The sequence below is a fragment of the Lonchura striata genome, chromosome 4, assembly GCF_046129695.1.
Source record: "Lonchura striata isolate bLonStr1 chromosome 4, bLonStr1.mat, whole genome shotgun sequence".
Classification (NCBI taxonomy): Eukaryota; Metazoa; Chordata; class Aves; order Passeriformes; family Estrildidae; genus Lonchura; species Lonchura striata.
Genome location: NC_134606.1, coordinates 58561676 through 58587167, shown reverse-complemented (window position 1 = coordinate 58587167; position 25492 = coordinate 58561676). Strand labels below are relative to the sequence as shown.

The 25492-nt window shown below is 42.6% G+C and overlaps 1 protein-coding gene across 4 annotated transcripts in view; it reads left to right on the top strand.

The window, feature by feature from the left end:
• Nucleotides 1-25492, top strand: part of HERC3 (HECT and RLD domain containing E3 ubiquitin protein ligase 3) — a 48634-nt gene that overhangs the window by 20437 nt on the left and 2705 nt on the right. For 2 of the 4 annotated variants that reach the window (XM_021549321.3, XM_077782971.1), the window contains 23 exons: nt 60-131; nt 233-309; nt 909-1130; nt 3104-3195; nt 4068-4198; nt 4860-5020; nt 5518-5594; nt 6360-6484; nt 7026-7085; nt 8692-8803; nt 9342-9531; nt 10654-10817; nt 11279-11392; nt 12655-12678; nt 12766-12855; nt 13719-13889; nt 14503-14646; nt 15926-16092; nt 17196-17262; nt 18408-18490; nt 20537-20720; nt 22797-22899; nt 23354-25162. In XM_021549321.3, the coding sequence (XP_021404996.2) occupies nt 60-131; nt 233-309; nt 909-1130; nt 3104-3195; nt 4068-4198; nt 4860-5020; nt 5518-5594; nt 6360-6484; nt 7026-7085; nt 8692-8803; nt 9342-9531; nt 10654-10817; nt 11279-11392; nt 12655-12678; nt 12766-12855; nt 13719-13889; nt 14503-14646; nt 15926-16092; nt 17196-17262; nt 18408-18490; nt 20537-20720; nt 22797-22899; nt 23354-23562 (2839 nt within the window). In that variant the 3' untranslated portion in view covers nt 23563-25162. Of the gene's footprint in view, nt 1-59; nt 132-232; nt 310-908; nt 1131-3103; nt 3196-4067; nt 4199-4859; nt 5021-5517; nt 5595-6359; nt 6485-7025; nt 7086-8691; nt 8804-9341; nt 9532-10653; nt 10818-11278; nt 11393-12654; nt 12679-12765; nt 12856-13718; nt 13890-14502; nt 14647-15925; nt 16093-17195; nt 17263-18407; nt 18491-20536; nt 20721-22796; nt 22900-23353; nt 25163-25492 lie in introns of those variants that run through there. The other 2 variants (XM_077782972.1, XM_021549324.2) reach the window with 2 other exon arrangements.

The following is a 25492-nucleotide window of genomic DNA, read 5'->3' as shown; positions in this document are numbered from 1 at the left end:
CAGTGTTATAGCAGGAAATGTAGTTGAGTTACTAGTCAAGTGTCTAGAGGTCTCCACAGATTTGCATCTATTACATATGGATCTGTATTGCCTTCAAGACACTGTTCCTCAGTCTCAAAACCATGGATTTTGTATGTATATACAACAAATATCTTAGTGGAAATGGTAATTTTTATCTAAGGTGATACTGTATTTGTGGACACTTACTCTAAAATCATGTCATCACCTTTAGGTTGATAAAGAAATTGAACCAACAGACAATACTGCAGGTTTCTTGTGGAAATTGGCATTGCCTGGCTCTGGCAGCAGGTACTGTAACATCTGTTATTAATTACCACAATTTGTGCTGTTATTTTGCACAGTATCAAAGACTGCATATTTCTGCATAATTAATCAAGGACATCCCATGTTCTGACTCCTTTGGGCCAAATGGGATGCTGTAAAATGGATCAGGTACCGTAAATATTGAGGAAGATCTTTGCCAAAACTGTGGAGAAAGAAACCATTACACACAGACCACCCACTGTCTCACTGGTGAATGATGGCACGAATGCTTGAAAGCTTTCCATCTTGATTTAGAAAAATGTGTGTAATTAATTTATTTGTGTTGAAATTTTCCTTGGCTGTTACTCCTTTATGTGAAGTGTGGACTTTTTTTTCTTGCACTGTTTGTTACAGCAGTTTTATTTTGTATTTTGCACTTAGTTGCTTGTGTGTTCAGTTGCCTGGTGGCTTCAGGCCATGCTATTTTTTTTTTTTAAGCAAAGAATGTCTCTCTTGATTTTGCTTTTTTAATTTTCATCATGAGGCTTGGGTGGGAGTAAAGCTTCCAGGACGGTTTCTTTTTATTTTTGGCAAACTTGCTTTTCTGTTGGCTAACTTTCATCCACCATTCTTTCTTGTTTCAGATGGCCAGTTCTTCACATGGGGGCAGAACAGCTATGGTCAGCTGGGCTTGGGCAAAGAATGCCCCTCCCAGGCCAGTCCACAGCGTGTCAAGTCTCTAGATGGTATCCCTTTGGCTCAGGTTGCTGCAGGTGGAGCCCACAGTTTTGCCCTTTCTCTCTCAGGAGCTGTGTTTGGCTGGGGGAAAAACAGCTCAGGACAGCTGGGACTAAGTGATGAACGAGGTATGAAAATTATGCTCCTAGGTGAAAGAAGGACAGGCTCCTTTGCCTAGTGTCTCTTGTTGCATTGGCAGTGTATTTTTACTGAGTGGGTCTGTCTCAGCAGCTTCTCCTGGGATGAGATGGCAGAGAAAATCTCTGTCTCTACAGGCTTTTCATACTGAGAGAAACAGAAACATGTTTTTTCCCCTTGTGGGTGTTAATTTAAGTGAAGACGGTTAAAAAGAGAGGTCTTTCAAGTGGGAGTGTCAACATGCAAATATCAAAGGAAGTGCTCATATTCTTCCTCCCTGTTCTCAAAAATACTTTGCCTGTATTTTGTTTGAAGTTGGTTGGAGCAAAGGCTTTCCCTGCAGAGCAGCAGGCTGAACCCATCTTCTTATTTCCCAGCATGATTTGAGTGGTGAGCATCTATGTGCTACAAAGTGATGGCAACACTGAATATCTCAGTACTGTAAAATGTTTTCTAGTTTATTTACTGCACAGTTTACCAGGCACATAGGGCCAATGGCAGTTTTCTCAGGTGCTAGTTTGTAAAGCCCAGATCTCATCTGCTTGTTCTTTACAGACTCTTAACTTTCTGGAACAAAACAGGTGAACAGAAGATTTTCTTTGGAGCTTCAAATCAATCTCCTTACTGGTTTCTGCATAATTCCTGAGCAGATTTAAGTATCTAGACAAGTTTCTGAGAGTAGATGTGGTACCTAGCATGCACCTAGATACCTTGTACTGTGTGTAAAGCAGGGCTGATCTAATAAAAGAGCAGCAGTGTCCTTTCCATGTACATTGGCAGATAAATGCTTCTAATAAAAACAAAGCTGCAGTTTACATATGAGAGGCTTACACTGACATGGGGCTAATTGTAAATGAACAGAATAGGCATCAGCTTGTGGGGTGGTGCTGGCCAGGGATCATATTCTGCTTCCCCCTCAGTGCCTGGCATTGTAGTAAATATGTGGTATTTATGGTAAGTGAATCATGATAAGACAGTGTGAATTATACTTGTCAAACATGAACAGCAAGGTCTGTAAACACAAGTGTTCTGCAGCATGGTTATTGTTAACAATTATGCTGTAGAGAGAAGTGTAATTCCTCTGAAAAGAAAGATCAGAGTGCTAGAATACAGAAAAAAGTAAATCAAAAATATGCTCTCAGTTCTAAACTCACAGAAGTGTGACTATTTTTCTCTCACTAACCAGTAAAAAAGCACCTTACAAATCCTTAGATGACAGTCTTAAGAAATGGGCAACTTCTATAGGTAGAAACCTGACTTTTTGTTGGTATAGAATAAGCAGTTGCCCCCCTTAATATCTAATTGTTTTGGGGTGCCTACTGCTCCTTGAAGTGCTTAGCTTTTATTTTTACTGTATTCGTCCCTGGGAGACAAACTTTAAATGATTAGGGGTGGCAGAGTGAAGGAGAAAAGCATCACTTAATGGTTGGTAGTGATTAGCCTTTGCAAGTAGGAGGATCTTCTGATTAAAGGATGACATGAGAAGGAAAGCTGAGTTTTAAATACACATTGGGAATCAGCTTACCATGTGTCTTGCACAAGTGTCTCCCATGTGGCAGGGTTGTTCTGTATGGAAAAGGTCTAAGTAAGGTTTTGGAAACAAATATTTGCAGTTATCCCTGACGTGTCTGAAATGGAGCATGAAGCTGAAGGTGGGTGTATCTAGGTTGCACTCACTGTATCTCCCAAACAGCAAGTGCATGTTGAATTTATACAAGATAATCAATGTGTGCATTCTTGCTCTGGACAACTTTGTTTGAATCAGTCAAGCCTTTTAAGAATTTGAGGGGAAAATCGGCAGTGAAGTACTCAAGGCTGTGTGGAGCCTTTTTCACCACAGTTGTTAAAGTTTCCCTTGTGCTCATGGACCACGTCTGAAAATCAGACTGGCAGTGCTCTTTTCTTGGACATGCAGGTTTATATATATAAAAGAGATGCTTTATTTCCTTTGCCTCCATTGCAGACCGGGAGTCCCCGTGTCACGTGAAGCTGTTGCGCTCTCAGAAGGTTGTGTACATCAGCTGTGGAGAGGAGCACACAGCAGTCCTGACAAAGGTAAAGATGCTGACCTGGGAACCTGGCCACTCTCTCACCTGCCTGATGGTTTCACAGTAGTTTTGTGTGTAACAGTAGAAAAATACAGATCAACTTAATGTATTCCTTCTGACCCCAGTAAAAGAAACTAAGTGGAAAGTGTAGCCTCATTATTTATTCTGAGTTTCACTGCCAACACAATCCTTTGCTGGTTTTGCGGATGAAGATGTTAATAATCCACAGCAATGAATAGCAAAACTGAGTTGAATCACTTTAAAAGAATAGCTTTGGGAGGGAAAAAATTTAACAAATGTACATCCAAAAGGGTAAAAATAGCATTTTGTTGGAAAATAGAGTAATACTGTGCATCAAAGTAAGATGGAAGCTAAAATGAATGAGTGTTTAAATTTAACATTAGCAGTCACAACATTTACAAGAGGTTTTCAGTTCCAAACCTGCTGCTTTCTAGTGCTGTATAATTTAGTGGCCAGAGGACAGGCCTAGGTTTTGAAAGAGAGCAGCTCAGTTCTTGCCTTGGCTCTGCCACTTTGTACTTGTTGCTTCCTGTTTTGGAGCTTCAGTGTTCTCCACTATAAAATGAACTAACTGAATTTGGGATGCCTGTGGGGAAAGATACCATTGTAGAAAACTAGTTCTGTAGGAGCTTGTGTAGTGTAGAGATAACCTGAAGGTAATTCTGTTAGTTTCTGATGGGTGGTATGGTAGCTTATTTGAAAGCTGTGTTAGCAGAACCCAAGTTTCTTTTCTGAATCTTTTGAAAATTCCCATCAGTCTCTACCTAAGCTTTGGGCACATACTGAAACTGTAGTCAGAGAGATCCTGCTGGGTTATGGGTCCCTAAATGGAGGCTCTGCTGTTTGGTTTGCTAACAGAGTGGAGGGGTGTTCACCTTCGGTGCAGGTTCCTGCGGGCAGCTGGGCCACGACTCCATGAATGATGAGGTGAACCCCCGAAGAGTTCTTGAGCTCATGGGCAGTGAAGTATCCCAGATTGCATGTGGCAGGTGAGTCCTGTGTGCAGTCAGAAACTTTTCTTTGGTGGAGTTTAACGCTGATACTGAATCATGTAAATAGGGGGAAATAGTCCTGCTTCTTCATTCTATGTATCAAAGCTAAATTAATTTAAATCTTACTTGCCATAAGAATTTTAAGACACTCTAAACGAGATGGTTTTTTAATTGGAGTTGTACCCTGCACTCTAACCTGTAAAAGATACCTTCCCAACGTAATAATTCAGCAAGACTTTAGAGCAGAAGCCCCTTCGGTCACAAGTTTCCAGCCTCTTTAATGGAAAGTGATTTAGCAACACTGGTGCTGTGTGGTTGTCTTTCAGAATGTACAGGCTTAGCAAATGACTAACCTGATCCTGTGAGCCTGATACCAGCTGTGGGTCTGCACAAGCTGCTCTTTGTGCCTTCCACCTAAAGGGCTCCATCCCATAAATGGGTGCCATCAGGTGGCAAAAACTGAGCATTGGTGCCCATGTAAAGGTGCTGCTTGGCACCAGCTTCTGGCCTAGGAGAAATGAGAGTAAGTTCTAGGCTGCATTTGGTTTGGTTTTGGTGGGCTTTTTTGTTTGGTTTTGGGTCTTTGTTTTTTTTGTGTTTTTTTTTTTTTTTAATTTATTGTTAAACAAGGCCCAAACTCTGTACCCATCTCTTACAGACATCACACTTTAGCCTTTGTGCCTTCTTCAGGAATGATCTATGCATTTGGCTGTGGAACAAGAGGCCAGCTGGGAACAGGGCACACTTGTAATGTGAAGTGTCCCTCTCCTGTCAAGGGTCACTGGGCAGCTCATAATGGGCAACTCTCAGGGAAACCTGGTATGTACTGTGCTCAGTTTGGAATGGCAGATGGACATAAATAATTTCACCCATGGCATCTTAACATTGTTCTGTGAAATTTGTGGAAATACCAAAAGAAACCCATCTTATTGTCCCAAATGCACGGTGGTAATTTCTGGGTGACCTTCTGCTCTCTCTGTTAATGTGTGCTATCTCCCTTTCTCTTCTTATGGCAGAGCTCAGCATCTGGCAATCTTGAGACTTCATGAAATTGTACTGATACTTTACTAATACTGTTCTGAACACTTTGTTCTCTCTTTAAAACCCCTATTGCAGTTTAAAAATGACAGCTTTCCCCTCCTGCATACCTCTTATGAAAGTTCTACAGTGCTTGAGTTCCATCTGATTTCAGCAGGGCCTTCAAAGGACCCAGGTGCTCCTTGTAGTTGTACTGGCAGTGCAAATGGGAGGGAAGAAAGTATAAGTAGGGCTTTGCATTCATCAGCCTCTAATACAACTGTGTCTTTCTTAAACAGATGCCTGTAAATACCACATTGTTAAACATATCTTCTCTGGAGGAGACCAAACTTTTGTGATTTGCTCCAAATATGAGGTACAAATTGAAGTATCTTTTCAAGTCTTCTCCCCTGTCCCAGCATTCACAATACAGCTTTTGTTTTTGCTAAAATCTTCTGAAATGGAACTATTGCTTTGGTCTCCATTTGGCCTTACAAACCTTACCAGCTGTGACAGTTGTTACAGGGATTTCCAACTTCAGTGACTGAAAGTTGCCTTTCTTTAGAGGCTCATCAAAGCCATTGGGAAGACACTGATTCCAGTTTAATCAACAGGGAGGGGAATCCCATCTTTGCAGACTGGAAGTGGGGGGCTGCTTTCCACCTGTGGCACTGGCTTTTCTGCATGGTTGCTGTGTAGAGCCATCAGCCACATGCTGATTTTGCCAATCAGTGCTGGATGGAGGGCTGAATGCTGAATTGGTTTTCCCACTTCTGTCTTCTTTTTTCATTCAAGAACTGTTTGGGATAAACTTTTGAGGCATGGAAATAGGTCTAAAATAACTGTACTAAGCCTGTAGTTACATATGACAGTATTTACAAGGGCTTTGGTACATCTAGGATATGATATTTTGATTCTTTCATTTTCCTCTTTTTAAAATGTATTTGAGGATCTTTTTTTCCCCTCAAACTTTTTCATACCTTCTCTTTTGGACTTCTTAATAATGCCACAAAACTTCTAACCAAACCTTTTCAGAGGCCACACTAAGGAAGCTATCAGTTATTTATTAAAAAAGATATTATGGATAGGAAGGAGTTGTTTTACAAGCCTTGTCTTTGCTGAAATCTGTATCTTCTCACAGAATTCCTTGCCTGCTGATGATTTCCGGACCATAAATGAAACACGTTACACCTGTTTAATAAATGATGAAACTATAGATGTCTGGAGGCAAAAGCTTTTAGAAAAGAACAGTTCTAATTCTGTCAAGTAGGTATTGTGGCACTGGACAAGCCTTTTTTTGAAAGTTCTATTTAAATAATTTTGTTGGCTTCCGTGCCATGCTTTCACTTGAAATTTAGCAACCTTTTCAAGTGTGGTTCTTAGTCATTTCCAAGGGGAGGAATTGCCAGTCACAAGGCTGCCAGGTGAGAACTTCTGAGCAAACCAGAGGAATCTGAGGCTGCCTCAACATTGCAGATGGTGGGTGGGAACTTGATTTTAAAGTTGTCCTGCCTTGTGTGCTTAAAATTAATGAGAAGCAACAAGAACTTGTGAACAGACTGATTAAGTTCTTTCCCCAGTGTGTCTGCCATGAGAAGGGCAGAATTAGGTGGAAGGGAGGCACTAATTCCTCCTTTCAGAGAGGGACCTTACATGATCCTGAATGAAGTCTTGCCCTCTGTGCCTCTAAAGGGGTTATCCTGACATTGTTTCCCATAAAAGGAAGGGAAGAGAGATGGAGAGATTTACTGAGACATCCATTAATAACCTGTATCTCTGTTCTCTTTTCTCTTCCTGCTGCAATCAGTAATGTTGTTCAGATACTGTCCTCAGCTGCCTGCTGGAATGGAAGCTTCTTGGAGAAGAAGTAAGTGCCACATTTCCAGATGTATGGCTTTCTCTTCGTGCAGATGGGAATCCCTTTGATTCATGAACTTCTGCAGTGGGATTTGATTTTTTGATCAGGCAGGAGATGAGGACAGAGGATGTTCCCTAAAAGGTTGGGGTGGTCAGAACAGGCTAAGGAAGGCAAGTGGTCTAAGAGAGTGCGTGGTGAGTGTGCTGTAAATGGCACAGATTTCTTGGAGTTGCCACGACTTATTCTTCCTTATGAAACAGATATCAATGTCTTTAAAGAAAGGGATCGGAATAGGACATTAAGGGAAATTAGGGATGCCAGGTATCTGAATAGTCTCTTATCCAGCTGAGCTAGCTGGTGCATGTGAAAGTATACTTCCACACAGGCTGCTCTTGAAAATACATCAAGGGCAGCAAGGAAGTGCTTTCCTTTTAGGTGACATCATATGTGGAAAGTTTTGTGCTCCTGCTTGCAAAAGGAGGAATTTCAAACAGGTGTAACCCACAATAGGTGGTGACAAGGTTGTAAGACATAGCGGAGTCAAAGGCTGTGGGTTGGGAAGGCCTGTGTTGGCTGTGTCTGTAAATGTTGAGGAGGTAACAGCATAAGATGAAGAGGAGGAGAAATTTTTCTGGTGATGTGATGAGTAAATGGCCTGTAACTAGGTGAAGAAAAACTTACTTACTCTGAGTATTCTTTACGTATTACATTCCAAGAGCAGCTTGAACACAGTTTTCTAATTATTCTGGTGTTTTTCTGCTTGTCCAGTGGTTTCTTCCCTAGTGTTGTGACATGTTATTGCATCAGGAGGGTTGTGTCATGTTGGTTTAAAGCCCTTGTTGAGATATGCAAGTTGTTGAGTCACTTTAAATAGTCTCACATATTCTTTTGAATGTGGAAATGAGTGGAGCCAGATGCAGTTGTTCTTCCCCTTCAGTGGTGGCTAGTGCAGGACTTAACTTCTAAAGAAAATCTTTGATCAAATGAATGTTTAATTCTGCAGGCTTAAATGAGGCTGTATTTAACTATACCTTTATACATAAAGTCTTATGTCAAGGTGCACTTGACAGAAATACCCTAGTGCATCCCTCCCGTGCCCTAAGGCCATGTAGGCCTGTTTTCCTTACAGGATTAGTGGGGAAGCAGCTTTTCCATGGCCGTGTGCCTGAGCACAGCCAGCACTACCTTTGCAGAGCACAGCCCCAAGAGTGCTGTGTACCACAGTGTGTCCCTGGGGATCTGTTTCCAGCCTGGAGCCTGTGATGTTTTGGGAATAGCCATTCTAGTACAGCAGCCCGTGTTTAGCTCCTCATGTTCTGACAGTCACACCATCAAACTGACAAATGCATCTTGTCTTTAATAGCTACCTTCTCCTTCAGGGTGTCTAATACAGTGTTCTTAGGTCAGTGAAGGAGTCCTGGGGACACCAAAAACTTTGAAGTGTTTCTCTGCAAGAATCTCAGTCCTAACCGAGGCCCGGAGGAATTTGGAAGGAAGAGTCTTTGTTTCTAGACTTAGGAATTCTCTAGTGGTCATTTCTCTATTGCTGGCTCCCAGGCCATGTAATGGGGTCTCTTCCTTAAGCTTATGCCTGTCTGTGATTTCTTTTTTAAAGAATCGATGAACATTTTAAAACCAGTTCAAAGATCCCAGGGATTGATCTGAACTCCACGAGAGTGCTGTTTGAGAAGCTGATGAACTCCCAGCACTCCATTCTGCTAGAGCAGGTATTGCACTTCTGAGATTTGGATATTCAGAGGGGAAAATTAAGGCTTTGTCCCTCTCCAACATGCAAGTACCAGCAGCATTGTTGAGCAAAGGTTGTATTGCAGAGCTGAAATCCAGACACTTAATGGTACTTCTCCTTTGACCTGGGCTGACTTTGACCTCGTCAAAATGTGTCTCCAAGACTTTTATTTAAAAACTAGTTTAATCTCATGGCATTTAATACTTCAATATCTGATGAAATAAACTCAGTGTGTGTTATATTTGTAATTATTGTGTGTCTGTCAGGAGTTGAGTACTTCATGATTGTATAACTTATTCTAACTCAGAATTTCTTTCATAAGTGCAGAGCTGTGGGATAAAAGCATACATGTTCCCCTTGCCACTTTTAGCTATAATATTTATAGCTTTGGGTTTTTTCACCCAGGTTTGACTTCTTAAACAGGGTTTTGCCATTTCATCAGCTCTTAAACATTGTCTGCACTGTAGGTACTCTATCACCCAGGATAAGTAATCTTTTTTGTTTTGCTTTCTCTCTAGATACTGAAAAGCTTTGAAAGCTTTTTGATTCCTCAGCTGTCCAGCTCTCCACCAGATGTTGAGGCAATGAGGATCTATCTGATTCTCCCAGAATTCCCACCATTCCAAGACTCCAAGTATTACATCTCTCTGACACTTCCTCTAGCAATGGCTATTTTGCGCCTGGATACCAACCCCAGCAAAGTGCTTGGTAAGTCTCATTTAAAAATTCTTTTAATTTATAAGTAAAATACCATTTCAAAGAGCACTTACTAGGGAGGTTAATCTAATTAACCCTATCTACTTTACCCACATTCAGAGACTCAGTTCCAGATAAATTTTCATTCCTCTACAGAAACATAGATTTTTGTATATCATGAAGATTAAATTATCCAATTCTCTTAAATTTGGTCAGCTATTGATCACTTCAGAGTATCTTTTCTGTATAAGGTAATAAAAGAATACTAAGTATAATATTAAATTATTTTGTCTTCTACAAGATACAGACAGACCTTGGTCTGTGACTACGTTGAACACTTAAACTCTTCTCCCACTTCTGAGTCTTTTAATTTCTAATATATTTTCCTCTGAGCTTATTTTAAACTGGACAGAACATGTGCTGCTTAATGATTGTTACTCACATTTGTTAAACTACTACTGTTCTTGTGATCTTACTCTGTTTCTTAAGGCTGTCTTGTACTAAACTGATATAATGTAAAATGTCATGTGGTGCATTCAGACCTCCAAAAGAATTCTAGGCTCCAGCTTCTACTTTGCAGGTGATTGGTTCTAAGATAGAAGCTAATAGTCAAGCTCCTTTCAGGGGAAAGTAAGGGTTACCTGTCCTTGGCAAGAAAGAAATCGGCCTCTCTAAAGAGGGGGAGTTAATCCTTTAGTGCAGATGTGCCAGGAGACACAGTCTGACCCCTGCTAGAAAAGTATCTGGTGCTACAGAGAATTGCCCAGGCAGCTCTTTGCTTGTCACTCCTGCGAGACAGATAGTTGCCCACAACATCACAGTATGCTGAATGCCAGATACATGAAACAGTGTCTTGGATTAAAGACTGAAAAACTTCAAATTCAGATTCTCACCCTGATCAGGGTTTGGGCTGGGTAATGACTGGTGTGGCTGTAGTGGAAAGGGAGCAGCTTTTCTGGTTCTGGTATTTGGTTGACTCTGCCTCACTTTCCTGTTGTTACAGCTAGGGCAGGAATGGGAAAGTTTTTTGAAAGAGTCTTCAGGTATATTCCCCTTTCTTTCAGTTGTAACACCTTGTTTAGGGGATACTCTGGCCTTTTATTGAGGTTTATATTGATGTCCTCTGCTTTCCAGATAACTGGTGGTCTCAGGTGTGCCCAAGATACTTCCTCAGGCTTGTGGACCTCTATAAAGGTGCAGTGGTTTACCTCCTCAGTGGAAGGAAGACGCTGCTGATCCCAGTCCTGTTCAGCAGCTACATTACAGCTGCTCTGAGGCTTCTGGAGAAACTCCACAAGGTGAGAGGAAAGCCTGGGCATGTGTTGGCTCAAGGTGATTCAGTCCTGTCCGCCCTCGGCCAGTTGTGAGCTGTCCATCAAGTCACAATGTGGGAAAGATGCTTTCCGAAGTCCAAGGTTCTTGAAGATTGTTTAGTCCTGACTCAAAGACTAGAAATAAAGTTACCCTAAAGAATGGCATCACAAACACCTATCCCTTGACGGTCTCTGCTCTCACTGGGTTGTTGCTGGGTGGTCAGGGTAAGGAGGAGAGGAACTTAACCACTTGTTAAAATGAGTTATAGAGGTTCTATTTGATTCTTCTTGGTTTGTACCAAAATATAAGAGATTGTGTATTGTTTGCTGAACATTCTGGGTCCGTTTGTTGCAAGCTGCTATAACTGAATTTATGGAAGCAAACCTGAAAAATGCTGAAAATATGTTAAAATATGTTGAATGTTTCCATCTGTTCTGTTCACTAGGTGAATCAGAAGGTTAAACATGTGGAATATGATAAGTTTTATATCCCTGAGATTTCCAGCTTGGTGGACATTCAGGAGGATTATCTCATGTGGTTTTTGCACCAGGCTGGAATGGTAAGAGGTTTTATGCATAGTCATGAAATAGCTGTCCATGTTTGTGTCTCTGGCTCTAGATCTGTATTTCCAATATCCTTAATCAGAGCATAATGCATTCAGTATAGGAGCTTCTATATGTTTAATATTTCAGATCTGAGTGCTTTACAAAATTGACTTAAAAATAAAAAGGCTGTCAAAAGAGCTGGAGGTAGCAATATTTAACCAAAGCTTGCAACAGTCTGTGTGATTGTTCCTGTGAATTCCATTTAATCTTTGCACGAGGTGATTAATTCAGTCACTGGATCCTTTTAATGTAATCAAGACCTCAGGAGCCAAATCCTGTATTCTAAAATTATAATTTTTGCCCTTTACTTCTGCTGTTTAGGCAGGTATTGTGAATAATGTAGCCAGTGATGTTAAAATGTTGCTCTGTAAGAGGAGGCAATGTGGCGTTCTGGCTAGGGGACTGATCCAAGCCTCAAGAGATGTGGGTTCTATTCCTGGCTCTTCCAGTAACCTGCTGGGTGATCTTGGGTAAGACCCTTCACCTCTTTTATGTCTCACTTTCCCATCTGTAAGAAAGGAGATAACTAAACTGAGGGCTGGAATATGCTGTGTAGGAACACAGTGAGGTTATTTAGTCATAGCAAATAAAGGAATTTCAAGTGTAAAAAAAGCCATCAAAAACCCTCTGCCAAGGGATGCTGCAAGAGTAAAACCTGACTGTAGTGATAACTTTCCTGTGTGTTTTCATGGGCTTTGTAAGTAAGTGTTATGTGTGCTATGCCCCCATCCGCTACTTCCCATCATTTAAATAGTGCTGCTGTGCTTACGTTTAGTGAGCAGAACAATACAGTACTGACTTAAATTTATGTAAGGGATAGTTAAAAATGTATCAATATGGCTAATGACAAGTAATTTGCATTGCAGGTGTGTTCTTGTATCACCATGTAGTGGTCTTATAGTCTCTCCTGTTTCATATGGTTTCTGCATTTGTTAGTCTTCATAAGAGCAAGTTTCACCCATGGCAGACCAACACAGGATTCTATGCCAGTCAGGCCTCTCAGTAATGTTGGATGTTCATGTTTTGAATTAGACTTGTGCATTTTCTTGAGAAGGAAGTTTCCATTCATTTCTTTAATAGGAAAAATAATGGGTTGTTGGTCCCAAAGGCGGAAAATTTACTTTGGTCTACTTTTGGATTAGTCCATCAAAAAAAACCCACAAGACACAAAATTGAAAGAGTAAAAGATTTTCATACTTTTCTTTTTCTTTCACAGAAAGTAAGACCATCCATCATGCAGGTAAGAAAATTGTTTCTCAAGATTCTTGTTTTAAAAAGTGCTTTGGAAGCTGTGGATAGGAACAAATCATGCTTATCTTTCTTGCAGGATGCTGTGACTCTCTGCTCTTACCCTTTCATCTTTGATGCTCAAGCTAAGACCAAGATGTTACAGACAGATGCAGAATTACAGATGCAGGTAATCATTCTCTCTCCCAATATTTCTGACATATTTCTTTCTTTCTGCCTTTTGCAATGGTGCCTGCATGGAAAGGGTGTTAACTAGGAGCTGGTATGCACAACAATTTATTGTTTCCATGATACAGGAGAGCAGTGTAGCTGGAGAACCTCTTTGCCTTGGATACTGCAGAGGTAGTGCTTGGTGTCTTTCCCTTCAAAATGTTTGTCTGGCAACATCAGGACTGCCAGATGTGCATGTGTTGGAAATTTAAACTGTACAGGGAAGGAGTAGTTATGTAATTTTGATAATCCAAGGATAAGGAGTAAGGTGAGGAGCTGTAAGACTGGATAATTAAACAAAGGTTCAGGGAAGTGGACACTTGTTTCGAAATTTCTGCAGATTTCCTTCTAATAATGAGGTGAGTGTTGTAGACCACTGCTGATGCTGTTTGTGGCTGCAGGCAGCGGCTGTTTGCAGCAGCCCACCTACCCAGGTGCAGTGAGAGGCACAGCCCCAGGGTCCTCCAGGTGTGTGCTGACAACAGCTGTCCAGCTCCAGCACTCTGCAGTTGGCAGCCAAGCCAGCTCACAGCCCGGCTGTGACAAGGGCAGCTGGCCTCTGTGCCAGTGGAAATGTCCCAGCACCAGGCACTGCTTGCACAGGTCCTTCCTGAGACAGGCACAGCATTGGGCACTGGGGCCTGTGTAAGCAGGGTATACAGGCACACACACAGTGTAGAGGGAGCATGGCAGTCTTGAACCCTGAAGAAACCAAAAAGGCAGAAAGGAACACCAGGCATGTAGGTTGTTAACTGTTTTCCTTTCATAGGAAGAAAAAAAGGCCTAGGCATAGGCTGCTTTTCACTCCTCTTTTATTTACAGGTTGCAATAAATGGTGCAAATTTGCAGAATATCTTCATGCTTCTCACCCTGGAGCCTCTGCTGGCCAGAAGCCCTTTCTTGGTACTTCATGTTCGCAGGAGTAACTTAGTTGGTGATGCTTTAAGGGAGTTGAGCATCCATTCGGACATTGATTTGAAAAAACCTCTCAAAGTAAGTTTCCCCCATATCTTTAGCACCTTCTCGTTTAGCAAACGTTTCTGCAACCTTTCAGCCATTAACATTACCTCTTCACCAGTGTGCAGTAACTTCTAAATAGCTGTTGCACACAGGAACATTTGATCTAGTCAATGCAAGGATTCAGTCTTTTTTCTGACCCCTGGCAGTGGATAGTTTACAAGAAGGCAAGCACAGGGTTTGTTCTCTTCTCCTGATGTGTTGAGTGTACAAGGGCCAAGAAGGAAGCATTTTGTGATGTTACGTAGTCTCTGTTTTGCCCTTCTGCAGGAGCAGGCTGTTTACAGTAGAATGTGTTTTATCTCTGAGAAATTGCCACAACCTTCAGTAGCTGCTGTATCATGCTGCTGCTTTGATAGTTGGGACAACAGGTGGTTATTTGTGATTTGTATGAGGATAAACATTCTCAAAATACCTGATTTGCCACCCCTGTTCCCTTTCTGCCCCTGCAGGCAGAGCACTGAAACCAGCTCATGGGTTGCTGTGGTTTGGGCATATTGGTCAAATTGCTTTGCATGGCTCTCAGAGAGAGACGTGATTCACTCGGTCTCAGCTCTGCATCCCTGTCACTGACCTGCTTTTTCTACAGGTCATCTTTGATGGTGAGGAAGCTGTTGATGCTGGAGGAGTGACAAAGGAATTTTTCCTCCTGTTGTTAAAAGAACTACTCAACCCTATCTATGGCATGTTCACTTATTACTCAGAGTCTAACCTGCTGTGGTTTTCAGACACGGTAAGCCCTTGCCCTCTGTATGTGCAGGTTGGAATAACATGCTGCATTTAAATTACGAAGAAGTTAGTGGCAAACTATGGGAAAGAAATGTTTCTTCCTATCATTTTCTACTCATGATACAAGGTGAACTCTATTTTCAGTCAGTGTAAATAGGTTCATTAACCTTAGTAGAATGGTGATGGCTGTGCCTACTAAAGAGTTGGCTCTCTCTCTTTATTCTTATCCCATAATACAACTTGTATTAAGGGTCAGGTGACAGGTAATAGAACTCTTATTTATCATGAATGTGATGGTCATGTGCTGTTATACAGAATGATAGGTTTTGGTGGTAATGGCATTAGAGTTCTGTGCCACCCTTGCTGTTCATATAATTGCAGCCAATCCACTTAGCCATGCATCACTATTGCCTTCAGGATCTAAAGTTGTTAATGTGAAGAAGCTCTTAAGCAGCAAGGAACATGGCTTGTAGTGGAAGGTTGTTGGTTTTGGAAGAGTGCAGAGTACCTGTCAGATGGCTGCAGATGGTGGTTTATGTTCTTTTCCTCACCTCCATAGGCAGCAAGGTGGGAAATTTCATAGCTGGTTTTCCCTTAAGGTGTGGCTGTCCTGCTTGGGGGGGGTTACAGGGAAGGAAGTGACCTGGTACCTTCTGTAACTTGTAAACAGTATTACAGAGCACTCACTCCTAATGTCAGTGCTTTAAAACAAGGCTTTTGGCACCAGGAGAGATGAGGGTGTAAGCACTGGAAGTGAGTCATGTATCAGGAACATTTAGCAAACGTGGGCAGCCAGTCTGTGACTGACACACCAGCTTGAGAGTCAGTATGTGAGGAGAGGGAGGCCTGTGCTAGTCGCCCTGTTGGTGTGCCTGCCTGGCTAGAACTGTGCTGATGTAAAAGCTTTTAATAGAAAATAGGATGGGTAGTGGGGAGGGGATTGTTAACACATTTTCTTCAGTACACAGACAGTAAACATTGAAGCACTGTTACTATCTAAATGCAGAGGTATTTAAAAAGGAATTAAAAAGCAGATAAGGTGGAAAGCTGGTATTTCTACTGTGATCATGGCTTACAAAAGTAATAGAACATGGGTTTTGGAGTTTCATTTCTGTGACACACACCAGCAAGAAATTTACAGCCAAATTGGTACCTGATGGGAGCTCTCTGACTGTGTCCCAGTTGGAAAAGCAGGGTCTGGCTTCTTAGTGCATGGAGGAAAGGGTACTGTGCCTTGCACCAGTGACTGTGTCTCATCAGGATTTCTCTGTGTGGTTTTGCAGTGTTTTGTAGAGCACAACTGGTTTCACTTGATTGGCATCATATGTGGTCTTGCAATCTACAATTTCACAGTGGTAGACCTTCACTTTCCCTTGGCTCTGTACAAAAAACTCTTGAATGTGAAGCCCTGCCTAGAGGATTTGAAGGAGCTGTCCCCTACGGAAGGAAGGTATGAAAATCAAAATTTGCAGCTTTTCTGGGAAGGTAGACAATCCAGCTAAGAACCGTAAGTGCCAAACTAGATAAAAGCTGATGAATAAAACACCTCCTGATCCTTTTGAGTAACTGATTCATTTGAGTGACTATAAAAACATATGAGCTGCTGGTGAATTTTGTGTACAACTTCTCTCCCTAAGCTATTGGATCAATCTGCTTAGGCTCCCACCCTTCTGACCTGAGAAACTGGGTACCAACACAGCAACACAGCCAGAAGAGACCTCCCACATCCCCTTTGAGAGCAGGAGTGGAAGCCTGTCCCTGCCCTATGTGGTTGTGTGCATGATCCCAGATCCCAGCCTCAGCCTTTCCCCTTGAGCCAGGCTCAGACAAGCAGGGAACTGTCTGTAAGGCTGTGAATGGTCCCTTCCGTGAGCGAGAAAAGCTCTGACCTGCTCCCACAGCAGGAAGAAGATGAGTGGAGTGAAAGAATTACTTTTTCCAAGTATTGAATCTTTGCTACCTAATTGCATAGGGATGCTGGTTCCCCCTGACACTGGGAAGTTAAGATACCACTGTCTGACTGCTGTCTTATTTCTGTTTCTGAGTTGCCATCTGATTCATCTACACAAAGTGACAGCTGTATTTATCAATAATGTGGTAAAATGCTAGGAAGACAGCAGCAGGATTTTGGGGGATAGCAGACTATTTTCTATATGATGGGCATACAGATACAGTCCACCTCTGTCTCTTCCTCCACTCCCTCAGACCTTTGTGTGGTGATGACATAGAATTAGAACTTTAGAACTAGAAATGTAATTCTGTTCCAAAGCCAGGATCATTAAAGATGATCCATGAACTATGTAGTAATATACTTCATTGATAGTTTCTGTGGACTGACATTTATCCTACTTCTAACAAAGCATCTCTTTATTTGAGGTGTATTTCTTACTGCTTTAAGTGACTCAGATTCTTTCTCTTGCAATCCTGCTACCCAGATGTATGATGCTGTTTACTTCTACTGAATTTGTTTTCCCTGTTAGAGGTATGGCTTTTAAAATCTCTGATTATTCTTTTTTTTTTTTTTTTCCATTTCTTTTCCTACATGTTATTTAGGAGTCTCCAGCAACTTCTAGATTATCCTGGGGAAGATGTGGAGGAGATATTCTGTTTGAATTTTACAGTAAGACATGTTTGACATATCAACTTTCTGATTACTGTGGTACAGTTAAAGCCTATCTATATTTTCATGTGTATTCTGTCTGACTCCAAATGCCTATAGTACTTTGTCCATGCTAATGTTAAAATGTTCTTTGCTGTCAACTCCCTTCTTCTTTTGTATGTACGTGGTCCTAAAAACTGAGCTAGTAAGTAGATTAAGCTGAGTGGTTTTCAAAATAGCGTTGTTGTCACTGTTCAAAGACCTGATGCTCTAACAGGTTGTGGGTGATGGGCTCATCTTGATCTGGATAATTTTTTGACTCTCTGTCCAAGGCCTGCCCTGGGGTAAAAACAAGGTACCATAAAACTGCTCCACACTGTGAAGAACCTTGCTGAGCAAGGAGAGTGGTTCCCATTTCCTTTTTGCATGAATGAGAGCACATAGACTCTCTTAGATCAAATTTACCTCTGGGGTGAGTCAGACCTGCATCTGACTGTCTCCTGCAGCACAGAGCTGTAATTTGGGATGAGGCAATGAAGCAATAGTAATGCAGGCTGTATAATAAAAGGATACCATTAAAGTAAGAAAAGAGACTCTTCTTCAAATCCTTTTTCACATATAAGGGCCTCTTTTGTCTGTGGCAACTTGAAAATTTGCCCTTTTGTATTTTTTTCAGGTAACCAATTAGTGTACAGAGTGTAGGGTTGTACTGGTGCCATCCTAGGCTGGCAAAAGTAGGAAGATGTCTGTGTCATTTATTCTTCCAGTTAGAAAGGAATAAAAATTATTTTAGGTAAATTTCCTGGGGAAAAAGCCCATGAGATTGGTAACTAAAAACTGTTTTTAACTAAGCTCACAAGTTCTGTCAATAAAGAGGACTCAATTTTTTAACAGAAACTCAGTGGGTTAATTCATTTTATCTAAGTTCACATTTCAACTTAATAGCAGTCCAATAGCAAATGTAGGTGATGAAGGGTGGTGAAGCATGCAGGGTATGCTTCATGTACTTGGAGCAGAGAACAGAAGTTTCTACACGTACTGTTGTCTCTGGCCCACCCTTTACATGCCAGTCCTCAGCTGTCTGAGTTTAAGAGGACTCTGTCTTTCTTATCGGCACATGCCTTGGAAAATACATCTGGTAAAATTAATTTCCTGTTTTTGTACAGATCTGCAGGGAAAGCTATGGTGTGACAGAGCAGAAGAACCTGATTGAACATGGAGATAAAATCCTGGTACAGAAGAACAATAGGCAAGTGGGGATGGACTCATGCTTGTAGTGAAGTCATGTGCCACAGAAACCCTGGCTGAAGGGAAATGTGGGGGCTAATAAGCAGTCACTGCAAACAAATTTTAAGACCAGTTGCTCAAAAATTACTGGGCACTAGTGGCACTTGAACAAAAATCATCTTCCTGCCAATATTTGTAAAATGTACCATTCACTTGGATTGACACATTCCCTATAAAAGGCCTCTATATAAACTCTTGATAGTTTTTCTCATTTTAAGTAGACATTTGAGACATGATTTTGGCCCAAGTTAATACATCTGATGGCTCACAGAGGAGCTGTATGTAAGCAACAAAACTGAGCCTAGCAGACTTCTTTGTACTCCTGATTCTGAAGCCAGAAACTTTCCTTTGAGCACAGCCTGACTCCCATCCCTGATCACAGCCAGAAGGACCTGCTGTACTTGGATCTTTACATTTGACTGAACAACCCACAGTTATTACTAGCACAGCTACCATTCCTTCTGCCTTTTTTTGTCCAGCTGCTGAACTATTTTCTTCCCATAATCTTGTAATTGGATTTCTATAAGTGCCTTTATTACTTGAAGCAGTGTTCGCATTCTTTCTCTGCTGGCAAAACATTGTGATCCAGTGGCTAGTCAGCAGCATGGCTAGGGACTTGTATTAGGGTTGCTGAAGACCTTGCTGGCAAGGCTGGAGATGAAGTAATTTCCTATTAATCTCATTATTTAAAAGGGTTTTGAATGTGTCTGAAGCCATTGCTATAGCAAAAGCTTTGTCTGTGCTACTTCTTACCTACTTTACTACTCCCCAAAATGGTGAAATTACACAGCTAAAGAACTGCTTCCATGCAAAACCCACATGAGTTTCTGTCTCACTGAAAAGAGAAGATGGACTTCAGGTAAACCAGAGGAGTGTTTCATTTACCCTGCAACAGTGAAGGAAAGATAAAAAATGCCAGTGTTAGAGCCCTTTAGATTTTTAGGTTGGGCATATACATTCAAAAGAAAACCTGCCTTTATTTTACTGTATGCCATCCAGTAAAAAGGAACAAAGATGTTAGCGGGGAACACTTGCGAAGAGCCACCAGGGTTAACTACTGGAACTGTTTAAGTCAGGATAGGAAACAAAGGAAGAAAATCCTTAAGAAGAAAAGCTAGTGTGTAGTTCCACAAGCTTAACATTCCAAAATTCAGTTGCTTTCCTGACTGGAGTTCTGAACTCAAATTAACCTCTAAATCCAAGTCTAGATGTGACTGTCAATTTACCTTACAGTGCTTAATGACTTCCTCCACCTCTACGTTTAGAGGCCAGGGACCAATTTGCTGCCCTATGGCCTACATAGTTTGTTGTGTGCATGTCTGTGGGCGCTGCCCTTCCCATGAGAGGAGAGTTCATTGGGAACCAGGACTGGACAGGATTGCTGTAACTGACAAATGCAAAGTAGGAAATGCCTGCATTTTCCCTTTCTCCTTTGGAGTTCATAAAATGCTCTTGATGCAGAGTTCATGACTGTAACAGCCGGAGAGGAATTAAGCAACAGTAAAGTGCTTAATCAGCTTGAATGGCCCTAATGCCCAGGTGACTATGGGGAAAATGACAATAAAACAAATGCACTGGAAAATAATTGGTAGATGCTTTCTTAGTCCAGGTTTTAGGTTTTGTTAGTCTGCTTCCTTATTTCCTTTTTACTTCCTCACCTGTCCCTTGCTGCTTTTGCATAGTTGTATGTGGTGAGAACTCCATCGAATGGCCAAAGTGTTTCTTGCAGTTGTAACCTCCTCAGCTTTAGTGGTGGTCAAGAGCGTAGGGGACCTCCCATGCCACCACTGCTGGGGATTAAGCACAGACATAGTAGCACTTGTGCTGAGCACTCTGTCCGTGCTGCAGTGACTTGCAACCTGGTGAGAGGAGGGCAGTGGGTTGAGCCTGCTGAGGACTCGTGTTTGCAAAACACTTTACAAGCAGAAGCAGGAAAACCTAGCAGTGCTGGTGCTTAGACATATGATTAAAAGTGTTTTCCTTTGCCTGCTTTCTCTCAATGCATTAGGGAAGAATTTGTCGAAGCCTACGTAAATTACATCTTCAACCTCTCCATCCAAGAGTGGTACACAGCCTTTTCTACTGGCTTCCTGAAAGTGTGTGGTGGGAAGGTCCTGGAACTCTTCCAGCCCACAGAGCTCAGGGCCATGATAGTTGGAAACAGTAACTACAACTGGGAGGAACTGGAGGAGGTAAAGCTTCCCTCTTGTACCATTTTTTATTTTGCACATGTACCAGGATTGTGCAGTTGCATGAGATGGTGTCATGGTTTGACACTGGCACAATGCCAGTACCCCCATGAAAATGCAATCTCTCAATTGAATGCTGTGAAATGCAATCGAGAACAGAGCAAAGCAGGCCCAAGCTTAGTAACAGGAAAAAAACTTTATTAAGCTACTACTATAAAAGGAAAAAAAAAGGAAAGGAAAAAAAACCCCCACACACAAAGATCAAAATGGAAACCTTGCAAAGCATTCCTCCTCCCACCACCCAACTCCAACAAACCACAGTGAGACACAATCTGGACCCCAATCAGGTTTTCACTCTCCAGACAATCGATAGTCAGTCCATCAAGGACCACAGGAGTCTCTCCTGTGCCACAGACCCCCCAAGAAAACACAGCTCCACATCCTGTGTTTCCATGTCTCACATGGCACCACCTGGAGAAAAAGTTTGCCATGGTGATCCTTCTCCTTTCCATGCACAGTGCTCTCACCACCAATGCATGGATGAACAGACTGCTTTTAGGATTTCCTTTCAAGGATGCCCTGCCAAGAGGGGGAAGAAAACAACAGTTCAGTTTTTAATTTTTTGGGACCACAGTCCCCCCTCCTTTTCCCCTGGGGCCAAGGGTCCAAGAACAGAGATCTTCTTCTCTTTCTTTAAGGACAGGGGGCACCACCACAAATCCCGTAACTTTTCTCTGTTCGCTCCACTTCTGTCTTTTCCCAGCTGAAGCAGATCTCTTGGCTCACTGGCATCCTCCCAAAATAGTCTCTCTTGGAGGAGAAAATTTGATTCGGTCTATGGCTGCCAAGGAAAAAGTCCAGCCAAAAAGCCACTCTGTCATCCCCTCCCATCTAGAATTCTTCCTTCTAACATCCCAGGGTCCAAGCTGTCTCTCTTCCTCTCTTTCAAACTGAGGAGGGGAAAAATTTCACAAAGCTTTCATTTCTCAGGAAGGGTTAAAAGTCCCAACTCCCAGGATGGCTCGATGCCCAGACGCCGGATCCAACAGGCAGCTGGCCACCTTGCGGCCCCCCCGCTCTTCTCCTTCCCCGCAGTGAACTGCTGATAAAAACTGCTGCTGCTGTCTCTCTCTCAAGAGAGAGAGAGACTCTGGGGGGGAATGGAGACATCCTAGATTTCCTCCACCCTTCCATCTGCAGGGGCCAGCCCAGTTCCAGTCCCTCCACCCTTGGGTCTACCTCCGTCAGGCCATGGGCCTTCCCCTCCCCACCCAGCCACGGCCGGGCAGGGGAGAGGCTGCACTGCATGCTGACCGGAACCAAAGAGAGCGAGTTCTCCTGGGAATTCTGCTTTTAACCCCTCTGTGTTCTCAGAGGCGTGTTCACCTTAAATTGGTCAATATTCAAATTGGCCCCTTCCGGAAAAAATATTTTTCTGTGTCAAACCACGACAGATGGGCATTAGTCTGTGTCAGGAGATGGGATAAGCCACAATACTTTTCTTATCATGCTCCTTGTACACTTTGCTGTCACTCACATGAAAAGTTTCTGACTGTGCTACCCTGCTACAGATAAAGCTCAGGGAGGAAATTCAGGATGAGGAAGGACAGGGAGAAGTACTTCCATTGCTTTTTTTAGGGATGAAATCTATTGCTGAAGGGAGGACACAAAGGGTTTTACCTTTGCAGTAAAACTTGACTGCACAAGGGCAATAACTATACAAGGGTTCAGAGGGTAGTGTGGACACCCGAAAAGGGTTGTATCCTCTCAAAATCCATAGACCAGCAACTCACTCACAGTGCAGAATGTATGATCCTGTTCATGAGTTCAGCCTGTGAAAAGGCACTCCAGAATTGCTCTCCAGGCTTGTAATTAGCTGAATAACAGAAGGCTAATGTCTGCCTTCCTCACATTGCCAGTGTCTTTGAGCCATGCCATTGCCCATCACCCATCCTGGGTTCCCTTTCAAAGCTATCAGACACAGATGTAATGTCAGATACGAGAAAAGATCAGGTGTGGTTCTACTTAGTCTTTGTTTTCTAGTGCCAGCTGAAAATGTGGTATTTTGGTTTTTAATAGAGCGCTGTCTATAAGGGAGACTACACTGCCACACACCCAACTGTGAGAATGTTCTGGGAAACCTTCCATGAATTTCCCTTGGAAAAGAAGAAGAAATTTCTCTGTAAGTATCTTGCAGTGGTGTAGCATCTCCTGGAATTAAAAGGCTTGAGTGGGAGTGGCTGCAGAGCTTCATTGCATTGAGTCGGGCGATCCAACATGAGTGACAATATCTGCTAGTCAGAGCTGGGGCATCCCTCTGTTGTGGTTTTTCCCTTCTGTCCTAGCCACTTAGCTGGCTCTAGGTGGCTCTGCTTGAGCAGGGGGTTGGCCCTGAGGACCTCCAGAGGTCCCTTCAACCTCAGCCCCCCAGATTCTGTGGCTGCTGGAAGGATAATGGCCAGTGTTCGTGCCTGGCACTGGCCTTGATGTGCTGCAGCTCCCCTGGGTGCCAGCCAGGCTCTGCATGGAGTCAGGTCAGGGTTTCAGCCCCTCCAGGCAAATGGGGCTGAATTTGCAGCCCTGGTGGAAGGTCCCTCACCTGTCCCACCTGCCTGGCCTCCCTTGTGCTTTCGCAGTGTTCCTGACGGGCAGTGACCGCATTCCCATCTACGGCATGTCCAGCCTGCGCATCATCATCCAGTCGACACCCAGCGGGGAGCAGTACCTGCCTGTGGCTCACACCTGCTATAACCTGCTGGACCTGCCCAAGTACAGCAGCAAGGAGATCCTCAGCGCCCGCCTCGTCCAGGCCATTGATCATTACGAGGGCTTCAGCTTGGCCTGACCCTGTGGGGCCAGCACAGACTCTTGGGTGCTGAGCAACAGAACAATGGGCTTGGGCTTTATTTTTGTAAGAGAATAGGTCTGAACTTTTTTTTCCTTTTTTTTCTTTTTTTTTTTTCTTTTGGAGGGGTCTAAATATAAATAATTATAGTAATAGAGATGATGCAGTCTCAGCTTGATGCTGCCAGCATTTTGTGGGGATTCAGCAGGGAGAGGCTCTTGCTTTGAATTTTTTCATATACTGAACAAAACCAGTTCAGTGGGCATTTCTGTTGTTTTCCCTCCAACATGACATCACTACCCTCCTGGCAATTCCTTGTGGTTTGCTTTTGTTGCCCCCATACACACACAATCTTACCTCTTCTTTTAGTTCAGTTGAAATATTTTGATGTCCTTTGCATTTAGGGTATGGTGGAAACAGGATGACATAGCGATCTCCTCTTTGAAAAGCTGTGATTTCCCCCCACCCTTTTTCCCTCCCTTATTAAATGCAAGCTGGTTCTTGTTTGTTTTGAATGGAGCTATCTCCTCTGCCCTTCAGTCCTTGGTGGATGGTACTGGGCTGGGATGACATTTGTGACCCCAGGGCGGTGCATTAGTGATGTTCTGTCTTCTTGCACCAGGATTTGTCATGGAAAATACTGTAGTTTACTGAGGTTGGCTTGTTTTTCCTCACTTGTCTTGAATTTTGTTTTCAGGCTTCTCAAAGAAGCCTTAGAATCCCTCTGGAGTGAGGTTTGTGTTACGCTTGTGGAAGGACAAGCCCTGCCTATCATAGCAGGTTTCTCTGAATGCCTCCCTGGTGTTGTGTTTCTGTCCTGGTAGGTCTGCAGTCTGGGTGGGTGGGCCACCCTCTTTTTCCATCCCAACAGCCCCGTTACTCCAGTACAAGGTGAGGTGGCTGCTTTTACTGCTGCCACCTTTGTCCAGAGGAGCTGTGTGCATGGATGTGCGAGTGCAGGGCTGTGGGAGTGTGGGAAGGGTACACAATCTCTCCAGTCTTGTCAGGTCAAAGAAAGGAGTAGAAAATCCCCATTTGAGTGATAGCTCTGTCTGTAGACTAGTTTGATCTTCGCAGTTAGGCTTACTTTACTTTGCTGTTTGAGAACCGCCCTCTCACTTAGCAACTGTTTTGCCAGGGGGCCTGAAGGACAATCTGTACGAATTAAACTGAAAATGTTGAAAAATCTCTACCTAAATCTATCCTTTATAATTGGAGAGCTTTTGTCCTCTTTTCCTCGGTCTCACTGCCCCATTAAGTGAAGTTTGAATGATTTTTCTCCCTTCTCCCTTGCCATTTCTCAGACTTTGGTGTAAATCTCATTTTAAGCCTAGGGTGGTCTTGACATTGACTTGTTATTAGGAAATAGTATTTATGCATCATGTTCAATTTACAGTATTGAACTTTGCACCTCGTAACAAAAGGTTTTAGGCTTATGGATTTTTTTTTTTTTTAAGGACGAGCTGTGGGCTACATTGAGAGCCCCCAGCCTCTTTCTAATGCAGCATTGAAGACAAATATACAATTATATCAAATGTTTATTTTCAATGTGTGTGTACATAGTACAGTATTATGCAATAAATTTGATGTTTAATTCTGATGGAGTGGCTGCCTTTCCGTGTCGGGAAGCAAAGGAGAGGCTGCTCCAGTCACCAGCATTGCCTCTCCCCTGTCCTGTCTCAGACAAAGGGAAGTCCTGCAAGGACTGTGTAAGGTCTAGCTACTGTTGTGTATCCAGTGTATATAGTCTATGTTTTGTATTATAGTGGGTTGCATTAGTGTAGATAGCACATATTACGCTACAGAGGTAAGTGTGTCTATGTTTTATATATTATATAAATGCAAAATGTGTGTATATTTATATCACATATCTCTTTTCCAGTAGCAAGTGTCAGTCCTGTTCAGCTGAGGAGGAGGAGGCAGGAGGGGT